Below are 25,991 nucleotides of genomic sequence, written 5' to 3'. Positions count from 1 at the left end.
TTTTCCCGGATATGTTCATTATTAGTCATAGCTCCCATACAAGGTCCACATCCAAAAGTCTTGAGGTACTAAATTTGTTTCTATTATTTGCCATTCTGGAGTTATTGCTTCATATGTTAGCTTTATGGCCAAAAATTTGCATTTTTTTCAAAAATTTGAGCGACGAGCGGCGCGTGTTAATGTTTTTTAATCGAACTCCAATTTCGGCTATTGCAATTAGTGGAAAGGGTAATCTTTTTGTGGAGTTAAGAAAAACAAGATTCCAGCTTCGACTTTTTGCGGTCACTCTACTCTACATACTAAATAGCATATTTCTAGCCAATATATATAAACCATGTACATAACCCTTCTCAAGAAGTTGAAGGATATACAAATTTACGTTCAAGTTTTCCAACTTTTATAGTTGTCGTACCCATATTCTATTAAGGGTACATTAACGAGATATAAACCATACAGATAATCACTGTTATCCCAATTGTTGTATTTTAATGAGCGGGGTAAGCGCCCCACCAAAAAACTGTAAACTAATTAAAAATTTCAAAATTTAGAGATTTTAAATCTAATAGTTTGCAATATAAACGAATTTTTGTATTTAATTAAAATGAAAGGTGTACGCCCCCTGCTGCTAGTGCGCCCACTTTCTATCCTAAATAATTATATTGAAACTTAAGTGGCTTTGACAAAATTTAAGGACTCTAACTGTTATATATTCTGAGATAAACTGATATAATATTTACTTAATATGGAAGGTACCACGCCCACTATAGCCATTCCGCCCATTTTGTCCAAAAGTATTCTTATGGATGTCAAAGTTGTTCGTGCAATATTTGAGGACTATATTCTCTAATTATTACTCTCGGCCATTCCGTTCAATAATTATACATTATAACATGCCGTCTGTAGCTTAATTGTGTTTACAACTTGAGATAGAGATACAAAAAAATATAAAGAGCGTGTTAAATGACTAGACTAGTCTCTAGAATCAATAAAGAAAACTACAAAAAATCATATTCTTTCAAATAATTATCTCGTTGTATAACAAACAAAACTCAGTTGTAGTTCAACTCAAGTCCAGTTTGGATCTGACGCTAAAGAACTAACGATTTAAAACCGGTCGGTGTCGAGTCATTTTATTTATTTTATTGAAGTGTTTTTATTTTTTTAATAAATTATTGACAAAATTTAAAAACAAATAACTAAGAATAATTACAAAGTTTTAATTAATTAAAAAAAAATTCGGAAATTTAACAAAAAGTCATGAAACGAACATTAAGTTCCGTTTTAATATTTTTACAAATTTTAATATTTGTTAATGCAAGGGGGTAAGTTTCTTATTATTATTATTATTATTATTATTATTATTAAAAATAAGTAGTAATAGTACTTATTTTTATTAAAAATAGTACTTTTTCGAACATAAATTGGTATTTTTTATTTAATAGTTGAAAAATTCGAGTATAGGGATGCACAAATAAGTTTCATGCAAGCCAAAATCTTATGATCAAGTTTAAGTGAATCGGTTTATACCCTCTATATAAGGTTCCTTTTAAAAAATTACTTTAACGCTCATTACTGACTTAAAAATACTAGTATAGCAATGAAATTTGACATAAGTCTCTTATGAACAAAAACCTTCTTACCAAATTTTATGTGGATCGGTCCATAATTGACCCTACCACCCCTATATAAGGTCCTCTTCAGAAAATGACTTTGACTACTGGCTTAAGAAAAAAACAAATTCGCCACACATAAGTATCAATGGAGACAAAAACTCTTTATAAAAATTTTATGTGGATTGGTCCATAGTTGACCGTACTTCCATTTTCTTCAAGAAATGACTATAATGTTCACTACTGGCTTAAAAATACTAGTATAGCAATGAAGTTTAAGATGAATCTCTTATGATCGAAAAATTTTGTAAGATTCTACATTTGATTGACACCCATATAAGCTACCCCTCAGAAAATAACTTTAAAGCTTAGTACTGGCTTAGAAATACTAGAAAAACCATGAAATTTGACACATATATGTTTTTTACAAGTCAAAATTTCTTTACCAAATTTGTTAAGGATCGGCCCATAAGAAAATCACTTTAACGATCATTGCTGATTTAAAAATACCAGAACAGTTATAAACAATTTTATATATGAAATAGGAATGTAAATCTTTCTACGGAATTTAATGCGAAAATTGTCGAAATTGATATTTAATATAAAGATGTTGGGAGTTATTCATAAACTTTTATCATGTTCTTTAAACATTTGATAAATGATTATGAATAATGCTGGTAATATATAAATCAAAATCGATCTAAAAAAATTATGAAAAAATTTTTAAAAAAGCTCAATAATATTTTCAATATGTATATTTGTAAGAAAGAAAATGTTCTTCCGCACTTAGAGATACAGGCAGCAAATGTTAATTTTTGGAAGATTTAAAAAGTGTGATTAATTTTTTGTGCTTTGACATTTTTGTTTTGTTTTGTCTAATAGAAATGTGTTATCAGTTAAGGTAATACCGAAGGTCAAAACTGGTTATTCCCCAAAGAGTATACATTTTAATTATACCCTACACCACTATAGTGGGGAGGGTATTATACGTTTGTGCTGATGTTTGTAACATACAAAAATATTGGTCCAATACCCACCTTAAAGTATACCGATCGATTCAGAATCATTTATTGAGTCGATTAAGACATGTCCGTCCGTCCGTCTGTCCGGCTGGCTGGCTGTCCATGTAAACCTTGTGCGCAAGGTACAGGCCGCAATTTTCAAGATAATTTGATGAAATTTGGACCAAGCATGGTTTTTGGCACAGAGACGAAGCCCATTGAAAATGGTTGAAATCGGTCCATTATTTCACCTAGCCCCTATACAACCGTACCTCCCGATTTGAACTTTTTATGCCATAATTACGTCAAATATTCTATTATATCTCTAAAAATTGGCATAAATAAGTTTTACATAAGTATTTGACTTATTTGACCCTAGCCCCCATACAAACCCCCCTTCAAAAAATGTCTAAAATTGACTTGTAACCATTTGTATCGTAATGAAACTCAACAAAACTAACTGTTATTTAAAAATATATCCTTTTCCCAAATTTACCGAGGATCGGCCCAATTTGACCTATATAAAGCCTCATTTAGAAATTTTAGTTTTTTTATCAATAAATTGCTTAAATATTTTGGAAAAATATTCAACATAAAAGTTTCTTTATAAAAGGTAAAAATTTTAAAAATATACTCTTGGTGTAGGGTATTATATGGTCGGCCATGTCCGACTATACTTTCCTACTTGTTTTATTTAATTTTTTGTTTCTTCTTGGTGTTTCAGCTGTTTTTGATAAAGTAGCCAGCAAACTTTAGGATTAGACTATAAATTATACATCAACTAAAGTTCAAACTTGATAATGAAAATAATTTACAATAATTAAATAAATTGAAATAATCTTTTGAATAAAAACATACACATTTCCCTAAACTAGAGAGATGATATCTGGATGCCGAAAATACCGGGTTTTTTGCTTTGCTATTAGGAAATAATAAACATGTTATCAGAAAATCCGAGAATTTTTTTACAATTATAAAGTAACTAAGATCGGGTTTTTGAGTTGGCAATCAAATGACAATTAATAATCAGATTAGTTAATCTTAATCATATTGTAAGGGGACCTTATACAAACGAACAATAGTTTGGGTCCTTGGTCACAATAGTCATAAATGGCGCAATGTTAGATACAAAAGAAATCGACGCCTTTACTGATATCTCTTTTACGAACTGTAAGAAACTTGTTCTTAATGAACAGTATGGGAAAGTTCAAATTAGGTGGTTCGGTGAAACCACTTGTCTGATCTCGAGGTCTATTTGGTCTCTATATGATGCACTTGTATTACTTCCTACTTAAAGGACACTGTGTCATATACACTCACGCCAAGGGTCTAAGCCTTGTGTATAATGACTAGTGTAGCAGTTGTCATAATGAGGAAGAATATCAGACAATATCGCATGTACTGTGCTATTGTCCTGCATTTACTGAAAGCAGGGAATATCACTTTGGTGCTCCCTTCTTGTCAAACATGAAGGAGCCTTCTAATATAGGTTTGAAGAATAACAAATACTTCATAAATGAAACCGGTTGGACGAACTTAAATGAACCCAAGTGAGCTGTTTTTGTAGTAGCTAAATTAACGTAACCCCGAGACCTTACAGTCTAAAATTACGCCCAGATATTAAGAGATCTTAAAACTTATGAATTTCTATCATACATTCGATGTGGTTGAAAGTTTGGTTTATAATTACTCTGGTAAAAAGTACCAATTTGATATTTGCGGGCTTACCTCTAGACCTTCTTTCCTGCTAGATTTTAATTGTTCGTCAAAGGCTGAATCCTTGTAATCTCTTATCTTTTATTGAAATTTGGCTATCTAAGGAGAGAACAACCTATAACTAATTTTCCAAATAAAGCATGAAAATTTTGTATTTGTATTTTCTTCTCAGATTCCGGTATACATAGATATATATTAAAAATCAAGAATATATAATAATACATTTCTTATTAACTATTATTTACAGTTTTTATTCCATTGTGGCCCCTGGCACAATACAATCTCATCTTAATTACTCTGTCAGTGTTACGCTGCATGAAAACTCAGAACCGGCTACAATTAAAGTAGGCATAAAGGGACCATCATACAATGAAGAAAAAACCTTCGAAATCTCACCCTCCCATAACAAAGTCGTAAACTTCGAAATACCTAATTTAAAATCGGGCAAATATCAATTAGAATCGGAGGGTATTAAAGGTTTAATATTCAAAAACTCTACTGAATTGAATTTTAAAAATAAAGAACCCAAAACATATATACAAACTGATAAGGCGGTCTACAAGCCGGGAGATATAGTAAAATATCGTATTGTTGTATTAGATGAAAACACAAGACCAGCAAAATTAGAACAACCCTTAACGTTGAGTTTTAAAGATGGTGCTGGTAACTTTGTTAAGCAAATTAAAGATATTCAATTAACGAAGGGTGTCTATACGGGAGAATTTCAATTATCCGATCAACCAGTTTTAGGTGAATGGATTATGGAAGTTAACTTGAGCCCCAATGAAGATGATACTAAAACTGAAAAGAAATTTCATGTTGACAAATATGTGTTGCCCAAATTTAGTGTTGATATAGAGACCGCAAAGGATATTTCCTATGATATCCCCCTGAAAATTACAATACGTTCCAAATACACATATGGTAAACCGGTCAAGGGTCAAGCTACCATTGCCATAGATGCACAATATGGAAAACTTAAAACGGAGAAAACCATCGAGGTAGATGGCAAGGGTTATGTTGAATTTGATTTACGGAAAGACCTCGGTTTGGAAAATCCTGATTTTAATGACTTCTATTACTTCGGCACACCGACCATCAATATCTTCGCTGTTGTGACAGAAGAATACACTGGCAATAAACAAAATAAAACCGCTTCGGTAAATTTACATCGCTCACGTTACATCATTGAAGTACCGGAAATTGTTGACGATTATGTCGTCAATAAACCTTTCGAAATGAAGGCCTTTGTCAAAAACCTTGACGGTTCACCGGTACAGGATGGCAAACATATGGCCAAGCTTTCGATTGGAAGAGATAGACACCTCTACGAAGAAGAAGACGAGGCAGTAAAGTATGTGTATACTAGTGAACTCGATAAAAATGGTATGGTGTTGTTTAAGGTGACTCTTCCCATGGTTGATTATTATTATGATGTAAGATTGATATATGCCGATCGAACTAAATATCTTTCCGGTTTATTGGGTAGAATTACAGATAACATAGAAATTAAATATGGTGAAGAGAATGTGGGTCCGTTAAAATTAGTCAAGAAAACTGATAAGTAAGTAGTGGATTTATAATTTCAATAGGTCATTACTTACAAATGTTTCCCCTTTTTTCAGATTTCAACTAGATCAAGATGTTGTAGTCGATGTTAAATCTAACAAAAATATTCCCTATTATGTCTATGCCGTTGTTGCTCGTGGCAATATTATTAAACAGGAATATGTTAAAGTACCCGAAAATAGCAAGTCTCATGAAATTAAATTTAAACCCACATTTGAAATGGTACCCGAATCACATTTGTATGTTTATTTTGTACTTAATGGTGATTTGAAATTTCAAGAAATGACACTTAATTTCTCCAAAGAGTTTCAGAATAAGGTGGCTAGTTCTATAGAAAAATTAAGTTCATTTTAATTTTAATGTTATGCTTTTAGATTGAAATCACCGCTCCGAAACAAGTTAAACCCGGCGAAGAGGTTAAATTGAATATTAAAACTGATCCCGAATCATTTGTGGGACTTTTGGGTATTGATCAAAGTGTGCTATTGCTGAAAACTGGCAATGATTTAGATTCGGAGAAAATAATTAACGATTTAAATTCTTACGCTACTTCGACTCCTGATATCAAGGGCTACGGCACCTATCCGGGTATGTCATCAGGATTAATTACCCAAACCAATGCCAATTATCCTTATGTCCAAGGTAAGTTTAGCATAACATTAGTATTTTTAGACTTTTAACAATTCTTATCTGCATAATAATTTGCTATATCCCGTTACCCAAGATATAATCCGTAAATAGAGATAACATTAGCGGCCAGTTCAAAGTTTTATTTTTTAACTAGACTATTTTGAAAAAATACGACATTTTTTTAAAGCTAAAATATACCAGTAAAATATTTTAAAATGTTGGTAATGAGTAATGTAGGAAATGTAGTTATTTCATACATTACATGGTAATGAGTTGTCCTTATTAATAACATAAATTATTTTGTAGCCAATTGTTTATCGCGTATGTCTAATAAGGAATTAGTTAGTGTTTCTAACCCTAGTCGATTTTAGAAGACTTTTTTTTAAGAATTTTTGGTATTTATATATGTTTGGATACAATTCCAGATTGAATGATAAAATAACTTTTTAATGGGACATTAAATGAGAGAATAGATTAGCATTGTCTCTTTGAAAATCATATTTTAATAGATCAATTGTTCCATCAATTCTAATGTAATTTAATTGTCATTAAGTGCTAGTAAACTTGCTAATTCCTCATATTCACGATCCTAATATTGCGGATGCATGAGCAGCAATACCATGTCTGCCTTTTGAAAGAATTCTTTAAGAGATATTTTCTTTAAATTTAAAGTGTATCTACCCCAAAAAAAGATATGTGTTATTTGGCTTTTAATTTCATCCATTCGTAAAATATTCTATTGAACTTCCATATTGCTATAATTTAAACGCTATTAACTTCTGGCAAATAACTGGGATCTGGATTCTGGTGAATTATATTCATTGAATTATAATTTTAAAGAGAAAGAAAATTGAAAGATTGATTGGAAGCGCGATTAATGCTGAAATATTATCAACATATCAGCGCCATCTCCCTTTTCCTGACTTTTCTCAATCTGCTCTATTACATTCTAAATCTCTTTGTGAAAAAGTGAGAAAAATGATTTTAAAGTTGTATGTAAAAAGGCCTTATTCAATACTTTACGATTTCTACTCCAATCTGGATCGTTATTTATGGAGAGAATTGAAACTATATGGTTAGGGTCTTAAACGTTAGTGCTGATATTTGTAAAATACAATAACATTGACCACATACCCATCTTAAAGTATTTTAATCGGCTAAGAATTATTTTCCTAATCGATTTAGCTACGTCCGTGTTCATGTAAACCTTGTAATCAAACTAGAGCTAGTAATTTGGATGATGATACATAAATGAAATTGGTAAAAATCAGTCCATTATTTCTCCTAGCCTCCATACAACTAAACTTCTCCGAATAGGACTTTTAAGCTCATAATTATCTTTAATATACAACATATAATAAAACTCCAACCGATTTATAAATAATTCAATTTATAACTAATTATAACACAAATTCCTACGAACAAACTGAGCTTATGTTGCGCTTTAAAGTTTATTTTATATAGAATATGTATACTTAGATTGAGATTGAGAAGGTCCCCTACTTAGAATTTGGGAAAATTTCGTACAAAATACATATTAGCATTTTTAATAAACTATTTAAATTATTTTTATAGATACTGAAATCAGAACATTTAATTTGGCCAAAATAAAACATATCAATGGAGTGTTTATTAATCAATATATTAAAAGAAATACATTTTTTCACCTTAAACTGTTTGGATTCCTTCCTAAATGCATAATATCATTAAATCCAATTTTGTGAAAATAATAAAACTTTATTAAATAATAATCCCCATAATAACTAATTTACAATAGCATTTAAAACAATTATTAAGTTTGATTTCTATATCCATTAACAAAACAATAAAAATATATTAATTATACCGCTATAGTGCTGAACGTAAATATTATGAGATAATCAATCGGACTGATTATTAGCACATGCTTTATTAAAATAATAAATAATGGCCAGTTTACGGAGTTTAATGAACTAACGGGAACATTTAACACGACTTCTTATATAGACAGATAGATAGATAGATAGATAGATAGATAGATAGATAGATAGATAGATAGATAGATAGATAGATAGATAGATAGATAGATAGATAGATAGATAGATAGATAGATAGATAGATAGATAGATAGATAGATAGATAGATAGATAGATAGATAGATAGATAGATAGATAGATAGATAGATAGATAGATAGATAGATAGATAGATAGATAGATAGATAGATAGATAAATAAATACTTCCATACAATACAAAAGAAATTTATTAATTTATCTATGATTAAAAACCAAATACACTTTTCGATCTACTTTTGGTAACAATATGTTCATTTCACCTACACAGACTGTACAAAATTTATCTCAAATTATTTCTAATATACATATATAAGGGTGTTAGTATATATATTCTGGGTCCTTATTAAATTCTAAGACGATCTAGCCGTCTTAGAAAAAATGGGCTATATCGGTCCACTTTTTCGGATAGCCCCTATACAAGTGGACCCCCAAAAAAGAGCTTTAACGGGCATATCTATTTTAAAAGCACGAGTAAGTTTAAAAATGACTTTAACGCTCTTACTTGTTTTTATCTCATTATGAAAATAGCAATTATTTTTACATGAGATACTAATTACTAGGTGATATTGATAATATAATTTACAGTACTAATCGAATTGCAAAGGCAATTGTAGTCATACATATACATATGGAAACCTCAATTCCTAAAACATCTAAATATTTGAAATTTTAGTTGCAGAAAAAAATAAAATTATCAATAAGAAATAGAACAGATTCTTACGAATTTGAATATTTTAAGACTTGCAATGACAATGACATTTTCGCTTTTATTAACTTAGTTGTTCCGATTACTAGTATTTTATGTAATTTGCGTAGTTACGAACAAAACAGCCCTAGTCGGAAGTTCCAATATGGGAGCTAAGTAAAATATTGGAGTGATTTCAACAATTCCAATAGGATTGGGACAAAAACGATTTTAAACAACATTTCATCAAAATATAGAAGGTTTACAAACGGAAAGAAAGTCGGCCAGGGCGCCCATAAAACTGTAGACTATTGTCTAGAACATAAACTAGACTATAGACTAAACTATAGACTAGGCTTTAGACCAGACTATAGACTAATTATTAACTAGACTAGGCTATAGGCTGGCACTCTACAAAATTTTAAGACGATCGATCCGTAATTGACCCCATAAGTTATGCTCCATAGAATCAATCATTAATGTGTTGTGATTAATATAGATATATAAATTTTTTCAGATCATCCATATTATTACCACTTACAACCTATGCCTATTAGTAACCATATAGCTCTACAATACAGAATGCTTTTAGACTACTACAGCCGCATTTTGCATCAATTAGTTATTCTAGTGTAAATGTAATGTCATCTAGTTCCAGTATAGAACAAAGAATACGCAAAGAATTTATAGAATAAGTATGACAATCAACGAATAATCAACTTAAACAATTTTGTGCACGTGTTAATAACAACAATTCCATTCAATTTTTTGATTTATTTTTATAATTTTTAATTGCATGTTTAAAAGAGCATTTGCATTGGATTCTTTTAATTAAATCTAACACTAAATGCCGAAATCACTCTTATCAAAATCGTGCTATGTATGTTTTAAGAATATTATAAAACTAATATCACGATGACATTTTTCACCATCATCAAATCTATATAAACATGACTACCGACATTAAATCTTATAAGGATCGAACGAATTTTTACTATAGCCCCCATATAACAGGACGAATATCTTTTCGAAAATTGGCACAACTAAGTTTAATATATTCAAACTCTGTAAATTTTTGTCATATACGGGCCTCATTTCACTCTAGTCCCATACAAAGTCCCCTTCAGAAAATGAGTTGGAAGACCAAGATTCATTTTTAAATACTAGTATCATGATGAAATTTGGCTCAAATAAGATTTATATAATCAAAATTCCCGACATTAAATTTTGTAAGGATCGGATCATTTTTTACTCTAGCCCCCATACAACCGGATCTACCAATTTGGTAGATCCTACGTCACATATACTACTATCTTTCCAAAAATCAGTATAATTAAGTTTGGGATAATTATAAATAAAATTTTCGATTTTCTTAATGATCGAAACATGTAGGTATTGTTGGATCGGGTTAATTTCTACCATAACCGTCTATGCGGCTGGCTGACTCTCAATGTAAACTTGAATATAAAATTGCCTGAAATTTGAAGCATTGACCTTTTTTGGACCATGGACAAAAATCGGCTGAAATCGGTCCTTTATTACAGGGTACCCAGAAAATATCTTCTGAGCTTATAAATAACACACATAAATATTCATACATTTAGTAAACATAATATTGCTCTTATATACATAAATTACACTATAACTATATATTGTTTTGCGATCGGTCCAAATTTGGTGATAGCTCTCATATTAGGTTCAGAAAATCACTTAGATTTTCATACCAAATAATGATATAGATACAGAATTTTGAAATTACTCATTACCAACTAAAGCTATTCATGCAAAATTTGGTACAAATATTAGTTTTGTATACAATAATTCTACTTAATGTTTTTTTTCAGGATCGGTTCGTAACAAGGGTGCGGTCGATCCCATACAAGGTTCCTTCAGAAAATCATTTAAACACACATTACTTGTTACTAAATTACGATATAAATACAATATTTTACTAAAATATAGCTTTTATGTAAAGAAATTTGGCATAAAGAATCTTTTACGATGGTAATATCTCCCATACTAGGTTCAGCCCCTAAAAATGCTTTAACCGCATTTAACTAGTTGTATTATCAATTTGTGTAGAACAAATTTATATATGTAAATGTATTTTGAAACCCCTAAAATCTTTCATATAAAAATATAAACAAAATGGCGTTTGTAATGTTCAATAAATTTTGGAATTGTAATAGATTTAAATCTTTGGATTTTTCTATTTAAGACATGAGAAAACTCATTTCTACAAATATTTGATCAATAAATAAAAGTATTAATATAAAAGTAGCTGGTGGAGGGTATTTAAGATTCGGCTCAGCCGAATATAGCGCTCTAACTTGTTATAATATTTTATTTTTTTTTTTAGTTCATTACGATTATGAGGATTATGAATTCAGATTTGGAGGAGCATCTGAATATGATGCAACAATTCTCGGATCGGTTACAATGTCTTTCAAAAGTGCAGTATCTACGAAAATTAAACAAGAGTCTTCAAAAACGCCTATTCGTAGCAAATTCGAAGAAGTTTGGATTTTTGATAAACTAAATAAGTAATTTCATTGCATTCTATGTTTGTTGACTGAAATAACGAGGTGGGATTAATATTGTAATGTTTACAGAAATGGGATTCTAAATTAATATTCATTGGTTCATTTAAACATTTACTAGCAGCACAGACCATTATTTAATAACTTAAACTCTAGACTAATCTATGGACTAGTTTATAATCTCGTTTATAAACTGGTCTATATAACTAGTTCTTAGATCATGTAAATGTTCGCCGATTAGTTCATAGACCCTTGCATAAACTAGTTCAGAAAGTCAATATACTATTTAATATAATATTCATGACATATCGGTAGTGTGGTCATTTGTCTAGTCCATAAATTATTTCATAATTTGTCCGTATACTAACTCATTGTCTAGTAAGTAGACTTGTCAACAGAAGAGTCAATGGAAAATTTAAGAGTTAAATCTATAAACTAGTTCATAGACTGGACCATACACTACTTCATAGACAAGTCCATAAACCAACCAATTTATCATACATCTACATTTTATTGTTATCATACATCTAAATATTGTTGTTGTTTATCTTGATATGCTCGCATTGTGTTCATCCGAAAAGCAGATTTAGACTCAACAATTGTTGGAGTGTTTGTGAGAGATAAGAGAGAATAAATATATTTTGTTCAGATACTCGAATAACAACTGTCTTTTACAGAATTATTAAGGAATCAGTTCAATAGTTATACATTGGGTCTACCACAATGCAATGGAGCACAAACTTATTCCGAAACAACATCTTCGTTACATATTGTAATTTATTTATGCCATTCTGTTGCCAAGTCCATGGACTCTTAACTGAAACGTGATCCTTTATTCTTATTATCTATAACTATCTAAAACTGTTCCTGTTATTTACAGACTAATACAATTTCTAACTTATAACACGATCATACGGTGCAATTATTCGTAATTCATGCTCTCATTCAACTCCCAATTACGTACTGAATGGCATGATTCGCCATACAAAATTTCAGCTGAGAATTACACAAGCTTTACGTAATTCAGGTTGAATTACAAAGGAATGAGTGTCATCACTAATTTTTATCGGTTATTTATCATAATCAGCTGTTTGCTTTCATTGCTTGGAGACAAATAACAAGTTTTATATTGCTCGCATGCTATATTTCATAAATCATATTAATTTCTGTAAATATAAAGCTTTTTGTGTTGTAATTATTTAAATATTTTTATATAAAAAAAAAATAATAATATATTTTATTTTTTCTTTCCTTTTATCCTGTTTTCCTTAACAACTCTATTTAGCACCGATAAAAATGGTTTGGCTACTTTTACCAAAAACATACCCGATACCATTACTTCTTGGGTAGTGACAGGTTTCTCTTTGAACGATAAAACCGGCTTTGGCATGGTGGCAAATCCTACAAAAATTAAAGTTTTCCAACCCTTCTTTGTAAGCACTAATTTGCCCTATTCCGTTAAGCGTGGTGAAGTTATAGCCATACCCGTAGTAGTCTTCAATTATATGGATAAAGCTTTAGATGCTGAAGTTACCATGGAAAATACCGATGATGAATATGATTTCACTGAAGTTTCCAATGAAATTGAGGAATTAGTTTTGGAGGAGAAGCAACGTGTTAAAAGAGTAACTGTGCCCTCGAATAGTGGTAAAAGTTTGTCTTTTATGATCCGTCCCAATAAGGTGGGAGAAATTACTTTGAAAATTAAGGCTGTAACAGTCTTGGCTGGTGATGCTATACATCAAAAACTGAAAGTAGAACCAGAAGGTGTGATACAATATGAAAATCAAGCCATTTTTTTAACTCCCTCTAAAGAACCTATCAGGAAAACGTTTGAGACTGCTATACCCAAAGAAGCTGTTTTGGATTCGGAATATTTGGAATTTTCTGTGGTTGGTGATATTTTAGGTCCCACCATTAAGAATATTGATAAATTAGTGCGTAAACCTTATGGTTGTGGTGAACAGAATATGGTTAACTTTGTGCCTAATATTTTGGTTTTACACTATTTGGATGCCACTAAACGTGAGATGCCGACTGTGGTTCAAAAAGCTAAAAATTATATGGAAGTTGGTTATCAACGTGAATTGAACTATAAACATAAAAATGGTGCATATAGTGCTTTCGGTGAGGGCAATGAACCGAATAGTTGGCTTACCGCTTACGTGGCACGTTCCTTTCTACAGGCTAAAAAATATATAACCATTGATTCGGATGTCATTGATCAAGCATTACAATATGTTATATCAACTCAATTGGAGAATGGTCAATTTAAACAGACTGGGCGTTTATTCTATCCAGCTCATCAGAATGATGTTGGTTTTACGGCTTTTGCCTTATTGCCCTTTTTTGAAGACATGGTAAGTATTAGTACTGGCGCGGATCGAGTGTTTGGGGGGAAAACTTTTGATTTTTTCACATATTTTCTTTCATATTTTCCACATTTATCTACTTTGTATGAAAAATGTTAAATTTTGAGGAGAGAAATTTACCTTTCCCCTCCCCGCCCCCATCGAAATGCGCCTTTATTAGTATTTGTTACAATCTGAATATTATACTTTTCATATTTCATCTAAAATATTGATTATTTTCCATTTTATCTTCCAGGACTATTTTATAAAATACAAATCAGAAGTCGTGAAAGGTGTTAGATATTTGTTGGATAATATTGAAAAGGAAAGCGATATCTATGCTCTTGGCCTGGCATTGGTGGTCCTAAAGAAAATAAAACATCCTAGTGCTGACAAGCTAATGGAAAAAATAGAAAAATTAGCTCATGAAGAAAATGGTCTTAAATGGTGGACCAAATCGTCAAAGGATCATAACAATGATATTGAAATAACAGCGTATATATTGGAAGCTTATGTATACACTGAACCAACAGAAAAACTTTTACCCATTATTAAATGGTTGATCGGTAAACGTAATAGTAATGGTGGTTTCGATTCAACACAAAACACAGTTGTGGGTCTACAAGCTCTTATTAAATTTGCTGAGAACTATATTGCTGGTGGGGATCATAAAATGACAATTAGTTTTAAGGCTCTCGATGAAGAGGGAAAAGAAACCACAAAGGGTAGTTTTTCGGTAGATAAGGAGAATTCATTAATTTTGCAAACTCATGTGGTAAGTAATATAAGATTAAAAGTAACTTTTTATACCACTTATATACTTTTCATGTTCTTCTATAGCTTCCCAAATCCTCACGTCAATTAACATTAGAGGCCAATGGTGAAGGTTCATCACTGGTACAATTATCTTATCGTTATAATTTAGCCAACAAAGATGACAAACCTAGTTTCAACATTAAGCACACAATTCTGTCGACCGATTATCCCAGTCTATTACAAATGGATGTTTGCACTGAGTTTGTTCCCGGCGCCAATAGTGATTCAAAGGAATCTAATATGGCCATTTTGGAAATATACCTACCATCTGGTTTTACCGCCGATACCGATAAACTCGATACCATATATCAAACCAAGCAAGTACAACGTGTTGAAACCAAAAATTCCGATACAGCTATTATTATCTATTTCGATTATCTAACGGCTGGTGAAAAAGTGTGCATCAATGTCAATGCCGAGAAGACTCACGCCGTGGCCAAGCAAAAGCCCGCAGCTATCACCATGTATGACTACTATAATTCTGATCAACGCTCCACTGTTTACTATGAAGTCAAGTCATCGTTGTGCGATATTTGCGAAGAGGGTGAATGTGGCAAAGGCTGTGAAAATAAAGAACCCAAAAGAAAGGCATAATTTATATCAAATATAAATGGAATAAATATTAACATATTAATAACTAAATCAATATATGTATATATAAAATACTAGCTTATACCCGTTGTGCTTCGCTACTTCAATCGAAATTAAGTACATAATAATTAAATTATGCAATTTTTCTTAAAGGTTTATTATAATTTAATTTGATGACAATATATTTCATATGAATTTTAATATAATACATTATGGAACTATTTATTTCGTTTTTGCTTAAACTTAATATATACTTTTATTCTTAATAAATAATTCTTATTCTAATTGGGATTATATTATTATAAATATAAAACTGACTTACCGATTTTGAAAATTCTAATTACAATAGTTTTCCGGATTAACAATATGTTACAAGCAAATTATTGCACGTTCGCCAATTTCTATCTACATATATCTATCAATTTTTAAGATAAAAATATTTAAAGTATCTATTAGTTTCCCAGGTAAACGAAATTTTGTATTTAATTTGTATGGGGGACTCCTAGTACCCCATTGACAGATATATAGATAGATAGATAGATAGATAGATAGATAGATAGATAGATAGATAGATAGATAGATAGATAGATAGATAGATAGATAGATAGATAGATAGATAGATAGATAGATAGATAGATAGATAGATAGATAGATAGATCTATCTATCTATCTATCTATCTATCTATCTATCTATCTATCTATCTATCTATCTATCTATCTATCTATCTATCTATAGGAGATGAGAACTTATTGACAATACAAAATAAAATGGAAAAAAACTGGATTAATACTTATAACAATTTAAGTCAAATCGGAGCTTACCCATAAACTGACGAGTTCAAAGGTCAAATTTATAAATATTATTAATTTGTCAGTCATATTTACCAAAAAAAATACCCAAACACCATATCCGTCCATGGTGAAACTGAATAAATGATAAATAATTCGACAGATATATATTCAACAATATGGTCTACATTAACTTTCAAAGTTTGGAAGTCCTTATTCAAAGACACTACAAAATATTGTCAAGTCTGTAGTTTGGTATAAGTATGGTCTATAGTCAAAAGTTCAGAATCTACAACAGTCTACTGTTCTGATTACGGTTTACAGTTCAACTGTTTTGATTTCCTAATTAAAATACTATGAAAAACACAATTCAATTAATAGTATAAGTATGGACCGTAAACTAAAGTTATGTTATAATTGTTATACAGTGCAGTACAGGCGCGGATCCACGGGGGAATGATAGCTGGAGCTGGATCCGTGGCTGGTGCTGCATATAGTGTTTAGTCGAGTCTATAATAAAGTTCCTAAGGTCTAGACTATGGTTTAGTCTTTAGTCTAATAAAAAACAATAATCTAGTCCAAAATAGCCTGCATTCCAGCCTATAGCTCAGATCATAATCTATACACCAGATGGTAATCTATAGACCAGACCAGATAATTTACGTTCCAGACTATAGCTTGGACTTCAGAGATAAGTCTACATTATAAGTATTGTATATAAAGTATTCTTTTGGATTCTAGTATGTAGTTAATTTCATGTCGTTACATTAGTTAAGTCCATATTTCATACTTAAGTATAGTCAAAAATACTTACTATAGTCTAGTCTTTAGTACAGACTATATAGTTATCCATAATACAAACTACAGTTTACACATATCAAGCCGTACTGAAGTTGTTTTATTTATACAAATTACCAATCGCGTTTATTTCGGTAATCACGTCACAAATTTTGAATTTTAAGAATATAAATTAACCTATCGATGTTTTTCTGATTCGATCAAGTATTTGATTTGAAATATTTGCATTGGTGAGTGTGTGAAATGTTGAAAACCCAATTGAAGACCTTTGTAGTTCTGTAAAATATTATTACTATACTCGCTTCTCCAGATAAACATGCGGCTCTTTTATTATTTTCAAAGACATATGATTCTCACAGGCTATATCTTCATACTTAAAATCAGTTGTAAATTTGTACGTTTTTATAAGTTTTGCCAATGAAATCTTAAAAAATATTTCAGCATATCTCATACCTAAAGTACAAAAAAAAAACAAAAAAATTCAGAATAAGTTGAAATACAATTGGAGGCGATATATATATTTTATATATCTGCTTACCAATACAAAATCTTTGTCCCTTGGTAAACGGCATATATGCAAACGGATGCCTGTCAGCAACATTTGAAGGTAAAAAGTTGTCAGGATTAAAAGCGTTGGCATTGGGACCATACAGATGTTTACTTCGGTGCAAAGTATACAGGTCAATACAAATCATTTGACCAATCGGTAACTTCACGCCATTACTAAGGATGAGATCCTCCTTAGTAACTTTTCGAAACACCATTGGTATCGCGGGAAATAGTCGCATTGTCTCCTTGAAAATCATATCTACATAAGTCGCTTGCTCCATCAATTCTAAGGTAATTTCGTTGTCATTATCGGGTAATAGACTTGCCACTTCCTCATAAGCACGTTCCTGATAATGTGGATGCATCGCCAGCAATGTAATTACCAAATACATTGTAGTAGATGTTGATTCAAAGGCCTTTAGAAATGATTCGTTGAGAGATATATTTTTTTTAAATTAAATGTACAATATATATGTTTTAACTTACTCCAAAAAACATATGCATCATTTGGCTTTCAATTTCATTCATATGTAAAGTATTCTGTTGAACACCCATAAAAGCATAATCTAAAACACTATTTACATCAGTCAAATAACTGGGATCTTTTGTATCATTTTTCTGGATAATATCAACTGATTCTTTGATAAGTTTTCGAAACATCGCTAAACCATCTCTTGCAGTCTTATAAATATAATTCTCGGCCGGTTTATTTATCCATTTAATCGCCATAATATGACTAACACATGTATCTGCTACAAACTCTAAAAATCTAAAACAAACTAATTTTATAGTTTGAGTTTAAGGTCCAGTTAAGGTTACTTACGCGTTAGCATGTTCGGCCAATTTAAATGAATTAAATTCCGTCTTTTCCAAATTTCTTTTCAGTGTTGTTTCTATGGAGAATTTTCATTTTGAAAGTAATTAAAAGTTAAGAAAAAGTAATCTGTACAACATTCAAAACAACTTACTGGAAGCAATTCTCATGGTAAATGCACGAAACATTTCCATCATATTAACATCATCTCCCTTGTTTTGACTTCTATCGATATGCTCTATTAAATTATTAATCTCTTTGTGAAAAAGGTTGAAAAATGATTTTAAAGTTGTATTTGAAAAGGCCTTATTCAAAACTTTACGATGTCTACTCCAATCTGGATCTGTAAAAATTGTAATTTACAACAATTTTTAATCATAACAACTTGTGATAATTTTTAGAAATCTCACTCCTATTACCATTTTGTGATATTAAACCATCACCGGCTATTGTAGTTATTCCTTTATATATGATTGGTTTATTAATACAGTTTTTAGATGTTAAAATATCCTTTAAGACATTTGGATCAGTGCTGAGAAACAACGGCCATATTCCCAACCATAGTACACAGTTTGGACCATATTTATTAGCATAGTTATAAAAGTATAAAAGACCCTCTGTAAGAAATTTTACAAATTATAATTAATTTTATTATATTTAAATAAATGTGACTTTAAAGTCAGTTATGTTCGGGCTTATGATGCTTCACACGGTTGCGGAAAGGCAAGGTAGGTAATTGTTGTAAATAAAACTTTTATAGTGTGATGGGTATTAGTTTGAACTATGGTCCGATGTCCGACATATATCATGGTTAAATTTCGAGGTATATAAAACTAACTTACACCAAATTTCATCACCATTGCTTCATAATTAACTTATTTGTGACTCCGTGTATAAGGGGCTAGGTGATAGACCGATATTGCTCATTTTCAATACCGAACAAACCTTGTCAGTTTATTCTCAACTGCTTTCAACAGGCAGACTGACATAGCAAGATCGTCTTTTGAATTTAATAAGGTCCTAGAATATACAAATATACTTTGTGGGTCTACGACCAATATTTTGATGTGTTACAGATGGTAGTGAACCGATTTTAAACCGATTTCTAAACAAAATATAAAATATAAATCAAAAGAACAAATGTTTAGAAAATTTCAGCTCCTAGTTCTTTCGTGTTTCTAACCCATGTTTTTGGCACATATTCTTCTTTGACCCAAGAACGAGACCTACTGAAAGTGGTCCCCATACAGCCGTAACCCTGAATTTCGGTAAATGTTATAGTATGTTAAAAAAATCGGTAAAACTTGGACTTTTACAAATCTAAATGACATTGCCTTATTACATAATGATTGGACCATAGCCTCCATACAAACTTCCCTTCAGAAAATTACTTCAAGGTGGAAGTTCAGAACACGCGTTGAGGCGGTAACTCGTTTTACGCGTTTCAAGATTTTTGCACTTTATAAGCAGCAAGTTACACACTACGCATTATCATACCCTACACTACTTTAGTCAAAAACTTTATTATAAAAACTTAAATCACATTTTATTCTTATACAGGTGTAGGGTATTATATGGTCGGCCTCGCCCGACTTTTACTTCTTACTTGTTTTCATCTTTCTTTTAATGTTTGTATACCCTTTACCTTCGTGAGAAGCTTAAATATAAGTTTGTCATTCCGTTTGTAATTTCTATAATATAATTTTCCGACCCTATAAATTGTATATACTATGGATCCTTATAGATAGCGAAGTCGATTTAGCTATGTCCGTCTGTATGTGTGAAGGAATGTCGAAGTGCTTTACATGAGTACCTGTCATGATGCCCTACCTAACGGTGTTCTTTTTCATCCACTGGGGAGACTTGAACAACGGTGTACCATCGCCCCTGAATCCTTCAATGAAGAACTCAGGTGGCAAATGAATTGGGACGGTCCATCTACAAGCACTTTGCTGAAGTACTTGAGCTATCTAATTTCTGACCATTGCTGCCACGTTGCTTAAATTCCGAGATGTAAAACATCACTTCCGTTTACAACCACGCAGATGGGACGGCCTCTGTTGCAACAGCTCCTAGAGACGTAACCGGTGGACCGAAGTACGAATCCATCAAATAAGCCGAGGACTTTGTTCTTACTCACAGGGACACACTATGGTAATTCTGATATGAACAGAGTATACTCTGAACATATCTGGACAAGGAAGGAAAATTCAATGGTATCACTTGTATATGATACCTCTCAGCCATCACCATACAACCAAGCGACATACAACACATACATTATAGGTAGACGGGTGGGATGAGGCTTGCCGTACCTCACATTCACTCCTTACCATATACAAATAATACCAACTCATTTCCAACGCTTAGTCCAACAGTCACTCCTCTGCGGGGTATCTGTTGTTTAGGCAACAGCACCGAACTTATACCGAAAAATTTAACATTAACTTACATCAGTCTTTTAACCACAACTTACTTTTCCCGCGAATTTGGTTTAAACCACAGCCACTACGTGGATCCCGAAGAAACCTCAACCAACTGACAAGCCAGAACATAGTCCTGCAGGCAACTAGCCATTGTAGTATCAGATTATGCGGTGCTCTGGTTTGACCACTTTCAATCTATGCAAGGACTAAGCCAGGCAGTAGACTGTAACTAATTTTTTAGTCCCGGCAACCCCTTTATTCCCCGCGATTGCTATAACACCAAAGTGGAGGCTTCACCAAGTTAACATGCCCCGGGGGAAGTGTATGTTGATATCAGAATTTTCAATAATTCTGTCGGAAATACGAACGAATAGAACGCTATTTAAAATCGGCCCAATAAATAAATAACGAATATAAAATCCGTGACCCTCTCTGAAATTTGTAGAGAGACAGAGTTTGCAAACTAAAAAAATACAAAAGGTACTTTTTGAATATTCTATAATATTGAATTTAGAAACATGAAATTAAATGTGTAGAGTCGGGATTAGGTGAAAACCCATAAAAGGGAACTTTTTGGCACTTTTTCGTTATTCAAAAGGTACTTTTTTGAATTTCCTATAATATTGAATCCAGAGACATGTAAACAATCCCGGAGTCCTTTAACAGTACTTTTTGAACTGTTTTTTTTTTAAGAAATCATGGTGAAGGGTATATAAGATTTGTTTTGTTTTTGTTTAAATTTTTAAACAAAAACTTAAATGTATTTCATACCCCGTTCACATGATGCAATTATTCGTAATTCACGCTCTTATTTATCATTGAACCCCCAACTACGTACTGAGTTACATGATTCGCCATACAACATTTCTGCTGCGAATTACACAAACTTTATGTAATTCAGTTTCAATTACCGTATGAATTACGAACGAATGAATGTCATCTTGAATTTTTATCAAGTATTTATCAAAATCAGCTGGTTGTTTTCATTGGTTGAATATGAAAATATAATTACAAAATAATGTAAAAAAATATGTTTAACTTAATTGTTTAAAATAATGTAACAAACGTAGTTTTGTATCATACAAACACATAAATATTCCAAAAAATCGACAAAATAATGAATGAAAAAACAAGTAGGAAAGTATAGTCGGGCATGGCCGACCATATGATACCCTACACCATGAGTATATTTTTACAATTTTTACTTTTATAAAATTTTTATTTTTTGTAAAGAAACTTTTATGTTGAATATTACCATAATTCCAAAATATTTAAGCCATTTATTGATAAAAAACTAAAATTTCTAAATGAGGCTTTATATAGGTCAAATATGGGCCGATCCTCGGTAAATTTGGGAAAAGGATATATTTCTAAATAACAGTTAGTTTTGTTGAGTTTCATTGCGATACAAATGGTTACAAGTCAATTTTAGACGTTTAAGTCATTTTTGAAGGGGGGTTTGTATGGGGGTTAGGGTCAAATATAGGCCGATCCTTACGAAAATCTGCAGCATCATTTATACTTATATAAAACTTATTTGTGCCAATTTTTAGAGAGATAGCAGTATATTTGACGTAATTATAGCATAAAAAGTTCAAATCGGGAGGTACGGTTGTATGGGGGCTAGGTGAAATAATGGACCGATTTCAACCATTTTCAATAGGCTTCGTCCTTGTGCCAAAAAAACATGCTTGGTCCAAATTTCATCAAATCATCTTGAAAATTGCGGCCTGTAACTTGCGCACAAGGTTTACATGGACAGCCAGCCAGCCGGACAGACGGACGGACGGACATGTCTTAATCGACTCAAAAATGATTCTGAATCGATCGGTATACTTTAAGGTGGGTATTGGACCAATATTTTTGTATGTTACAAACATCAGCACAAACGTATAATACCCTCCCCACTATAGTGGTGTAGGGTATAAAAACAACATGACAATGAACAGTCAAACGAATTACGAATGTGTAGTAGAAACAGGTTCATTATTCAGAGGCCAAATTAAAGGCCCAGACACATCCAATACTTTGCGTCGAACTGCTACAGGCAGCTTGTGTTTACTGTGTGTGTTTTAATGAGAGCAGTCACAATCCAAACGTCAAACTTATGCATGATGTACAAAAGTTGAAAAATATTCAACTTTGGCGTACAAAACAGAATAGAACAAGTGTGAATGTATAGTTGGGCGTAGCCGACCATCTAGTCAGTATGTATGTTAAAATTGGGGATTATTTAAAAAAATAAAGCATTTGGTTAGTTTTTTAACTTTATTTCGGAATATTTTTCCTTTTTTGGCAAAAAAAAGAGATTTTTTTTAAGAGGGCTAAAAGGGGAGTAGGGCAAAATATGACCCTATCCTTAAAAATGTTGGTAGGGGGAGTTAAGTCTTCTTCAATATTATTTATGTAGAATTTAAAAGTGTTATTAGTGTTTGTAAGTAAATTTTGACCTTTAAGTCATATTCTGAAGGGAAGTTTGTATGGGGGATAGGGTCAAATAAAGCCGGATCATCACAAAAATTGATAGTGTCATTTAAAGTTCTATAAAACTAAGTTTTGTCGACTTCTGTTAACATAATAGATCATTTAAATTAATTATAAGCCAAAAGGCCCTATTTGGGGGGTACGGCTGTATGGGGGCTAGTCGAAATAATGGACCGATTTTAAACATTTTCAATAGGCTTCGTCCTTGGGCGTATGTGCCAATTTTCATCCAATTATCTTGAAAATTGCGGCCTATACCTTGCGCACAAGGTTTACATGGACAGCCAGACGGACGGACGGACGGACATAGCTTAATCGACTCAGAAAATGATTCTAAGCCGATTGGTATACTTTAAGGTGGGTATAGGACGAATATTTTTGTACGTTACAAACATCAGCGCAAACCCTACACCACTTTAGTGGTATAAAAAGAAAATAAAAAAATCTCAAAAATAATCTTTATACTTTTTTGCTTGTAACTTTTAAATTCTACAAAATAACTTTGAAGTAGACGTGAATTCCTCTACCAACATTTATTAGGATAGACCCATATTTTCCCTAATCCACTTTGAGCCCTCTTGCAAAAAGTCTCTTCTTTGGCCATAAATTTATTTACATTCCGGAATAATGTTAAAAATAAACCAAATGCTTTATTTTGTTTTAATAATCCTCAATTTTAACATACTGACTGATGTAGGGTATCATATAGTCGGCTATGCCCGACTATACATTCATACTTGTTTATATTAAATATTCAATTAATTAAATTTTTTAAACGTATTTAATTATTTTTTCATACTTTATTAACACAACGATTGGGCATCTCTTTTTTTTGCGTTGCGTAGCAGTCAGTCTCAGTTCGACTCAAAGTATTGTATGTGTCTGGGCCTTAAGTAATTCAACTGCTCCTGGAAACATGGTATCATGTTAGACTTGGTCCACACTACGAAACTTTTGTTGAGAAAATTTTTCTTTTGATGTTTCCTTAATGTCCACACAAAGAAACTTTTGTTTCAGAAACTACGTGTTAATTGCATTGATTTGTTGTTAGACCTGGTTCACACTAGGAAACTTTTGTTGAGAAACTTTTGATTTTGTGTGTGAGAGAAAAATATGGTTGATATTTCTTTCTCTCACACACAAAAATCAAAAGCTTCCCAAAAAAGTTTCCTAGTGTGAACCAGGTCTTTCACGAACGAGAAGAATATGACCTGGTTCACACTAGAAAACTATTGTTGAGAAAATTTTGATTTTGTGTGTGGGAGAAAGAGATGGTTGACATTTCTGTCTCTTGCTCTCACACACAAAAATCAAAAGTTTCCTAGTGTGAACCAGGTCTAACAAAATAAAACAAGTTTCCGAGTACGAGAAACTTCGTACCGCGAGTGAGATGAATGATATTCTTTTTCTTTCTCTCTCACGCAAAATCAAAAGTTTCCAAAATAAAGTTTTCGCTACTTAGACCTGGACCACACTAGGAAACTTTCGTTGAGAAACTTTTTTTAATTCTCTTTTGAAGTTTCCTTAATGTCCACACATAGAAACTTTTGTTTCAGAAACTATGTGTAAATTGCATTGATTTGTTGTTGTACGAATGAGAAGAATAACAAAACAAAACAAGTTTCCGAGAACGAGAAACTCCGTACCGCGTGTGAGATGAATGATATTCTTTCTCTTTCGATCTAACGCAAAATCAAAAGTTTCCCTAAAAAGTTTCCTAGACTTGGTTCACACTGGGAAACTGTTGTTGAGAAATTTTTGATTTTGTGTGTGAGAGAAAAAGATGGTTGATATTTCTTTCTCTCACGCACAAAAATTAAAAGTTTCCCAAAAAAAAATTTCCTAGTGTGAACCAGGAACTAGTGTGGACCGGCAGTTAGTACATTTTTAGACCTGGTTCACACTGGGAAACTTTTGTTGAGAAACTTTTGATTTTGTGTGTGAGATCACAAAAATCAAAAGTTTCCCAAAAAAGTTTCCTAGTGTGAACCAGGACTTATTTTATACAAAACAAAATCCAACCCTGATTAGCTGCCGATGCGTCAAAAGTTGAAAGCTGCTAAATTTTTCGCGGCAGACGCGTTACAAACTACAGTGTGTTGTTTAAACTTTTTTTGACAGAAGCCTATAACGCGTGTTGTGTACTTCCACTTTTAAGGTTATAAATCACTTTTAAACACTTATAACACGATGAAATTCTACAAATTTCTTTACAAGAATTTATAAGGACAGATCCATATAAAAATTCATATTAAGCCCTCTTTTAGAAATTCACTTTTTTAACACTTTTTTAACACTTTTTTAACAAAAATCAATTGTGAGTATCCGACCGTCAAAAGGTTATTAGCCATAGTCCGACATGAGTGATTATACTCGTTTACGTGTTTAATCCTTACCTTTTCTTGTTAAGAATTTGCCAATACCCAGCCATGTATGTAGTCTATTCGAGTTTACTGTATGGGCTAGTTTTATATATTCTCTGATATACCAAAGATATAAGATCCAAATAGACAAGAATATTCCAACCGCATATATAAATAATTCCATTTGAAACAAATTATAACACGAA

General features: G+C 31.9%; 2 protein-coding genes across 2 annotated transcripts; one reads left to right on the top strand and one right to left on the bottom strand.

Annotated features, from left to right (window-relative positions):
- Positions 1-1,062: 1,062 nt before the first annotated feature.
- LOC111687582 (CD109 antigen-like) lies at positions 1,063-15,785 on the top strand. The gene is made up of 8 exons (XM_046953147.1): positions 1,063-1,322; positions 4,575-5,891; positions 5,953-6,214; positions 6,271-6,538; positions 11,624-11,807; positions 13,090-14,164; positions 14,412-14,930; positions 14,996-15,785. Exons 1-8 carry the CDS (start codon positions 1,258-1,260, stop codon positions 15,563-15,565), a joined length of 4,260 nt encoding a protein of 1,419 aa, XP_046809103.1. The 5' UTR covers positions 1,063-1,257; the 3' UTR covers positions 15,566-15,785.
- Positions 15,786-17,226: 1,441 nt separating this feature from the next.
- LOC111687583 (probable cytochrome P450 313a4) lies at positions 17,227-25,991 on the bottom strand. Its single transcript, XM_023450025.2, has 7 exons — positions 25,819-25,991; positions 18,932-19,129; positions 18,667-18,855; positions 18,522-18,591; positions 18,185-18,467; positions 17,688-18,114; positions 17,227-17,602 (listed from the first exon to the last, which is right to left on the bottom strand). Exons 1-7 carry the CDS (start codon positions 25,967-25,969, stop codon positions 17,442-17,444), a joined length of 1,479 nt encoding a protein of 492 aa, XP_023305793.2. The 5' UTR covers positions 25,970-25,991; the 3' UTR covers positions 17,227-17,441.

This window comes from Lucilia cuprina, chromosome 2 (assembly GCF_022045245.1).
Source record: "Lucilia cuprina isolate Lc7/37 chromosome 2, ASM2204524v1, whole genome shotgun sequence".
Lineage (NCBI taxonomy): Eukaryota > Metazoa > Arthropoda > Insecta > Diptera > Calliphoridae > Lucilia > Lucilia cuprina.
This window is presented reverse-complemented; position numbering and strand designations above follow the sequence as displayed.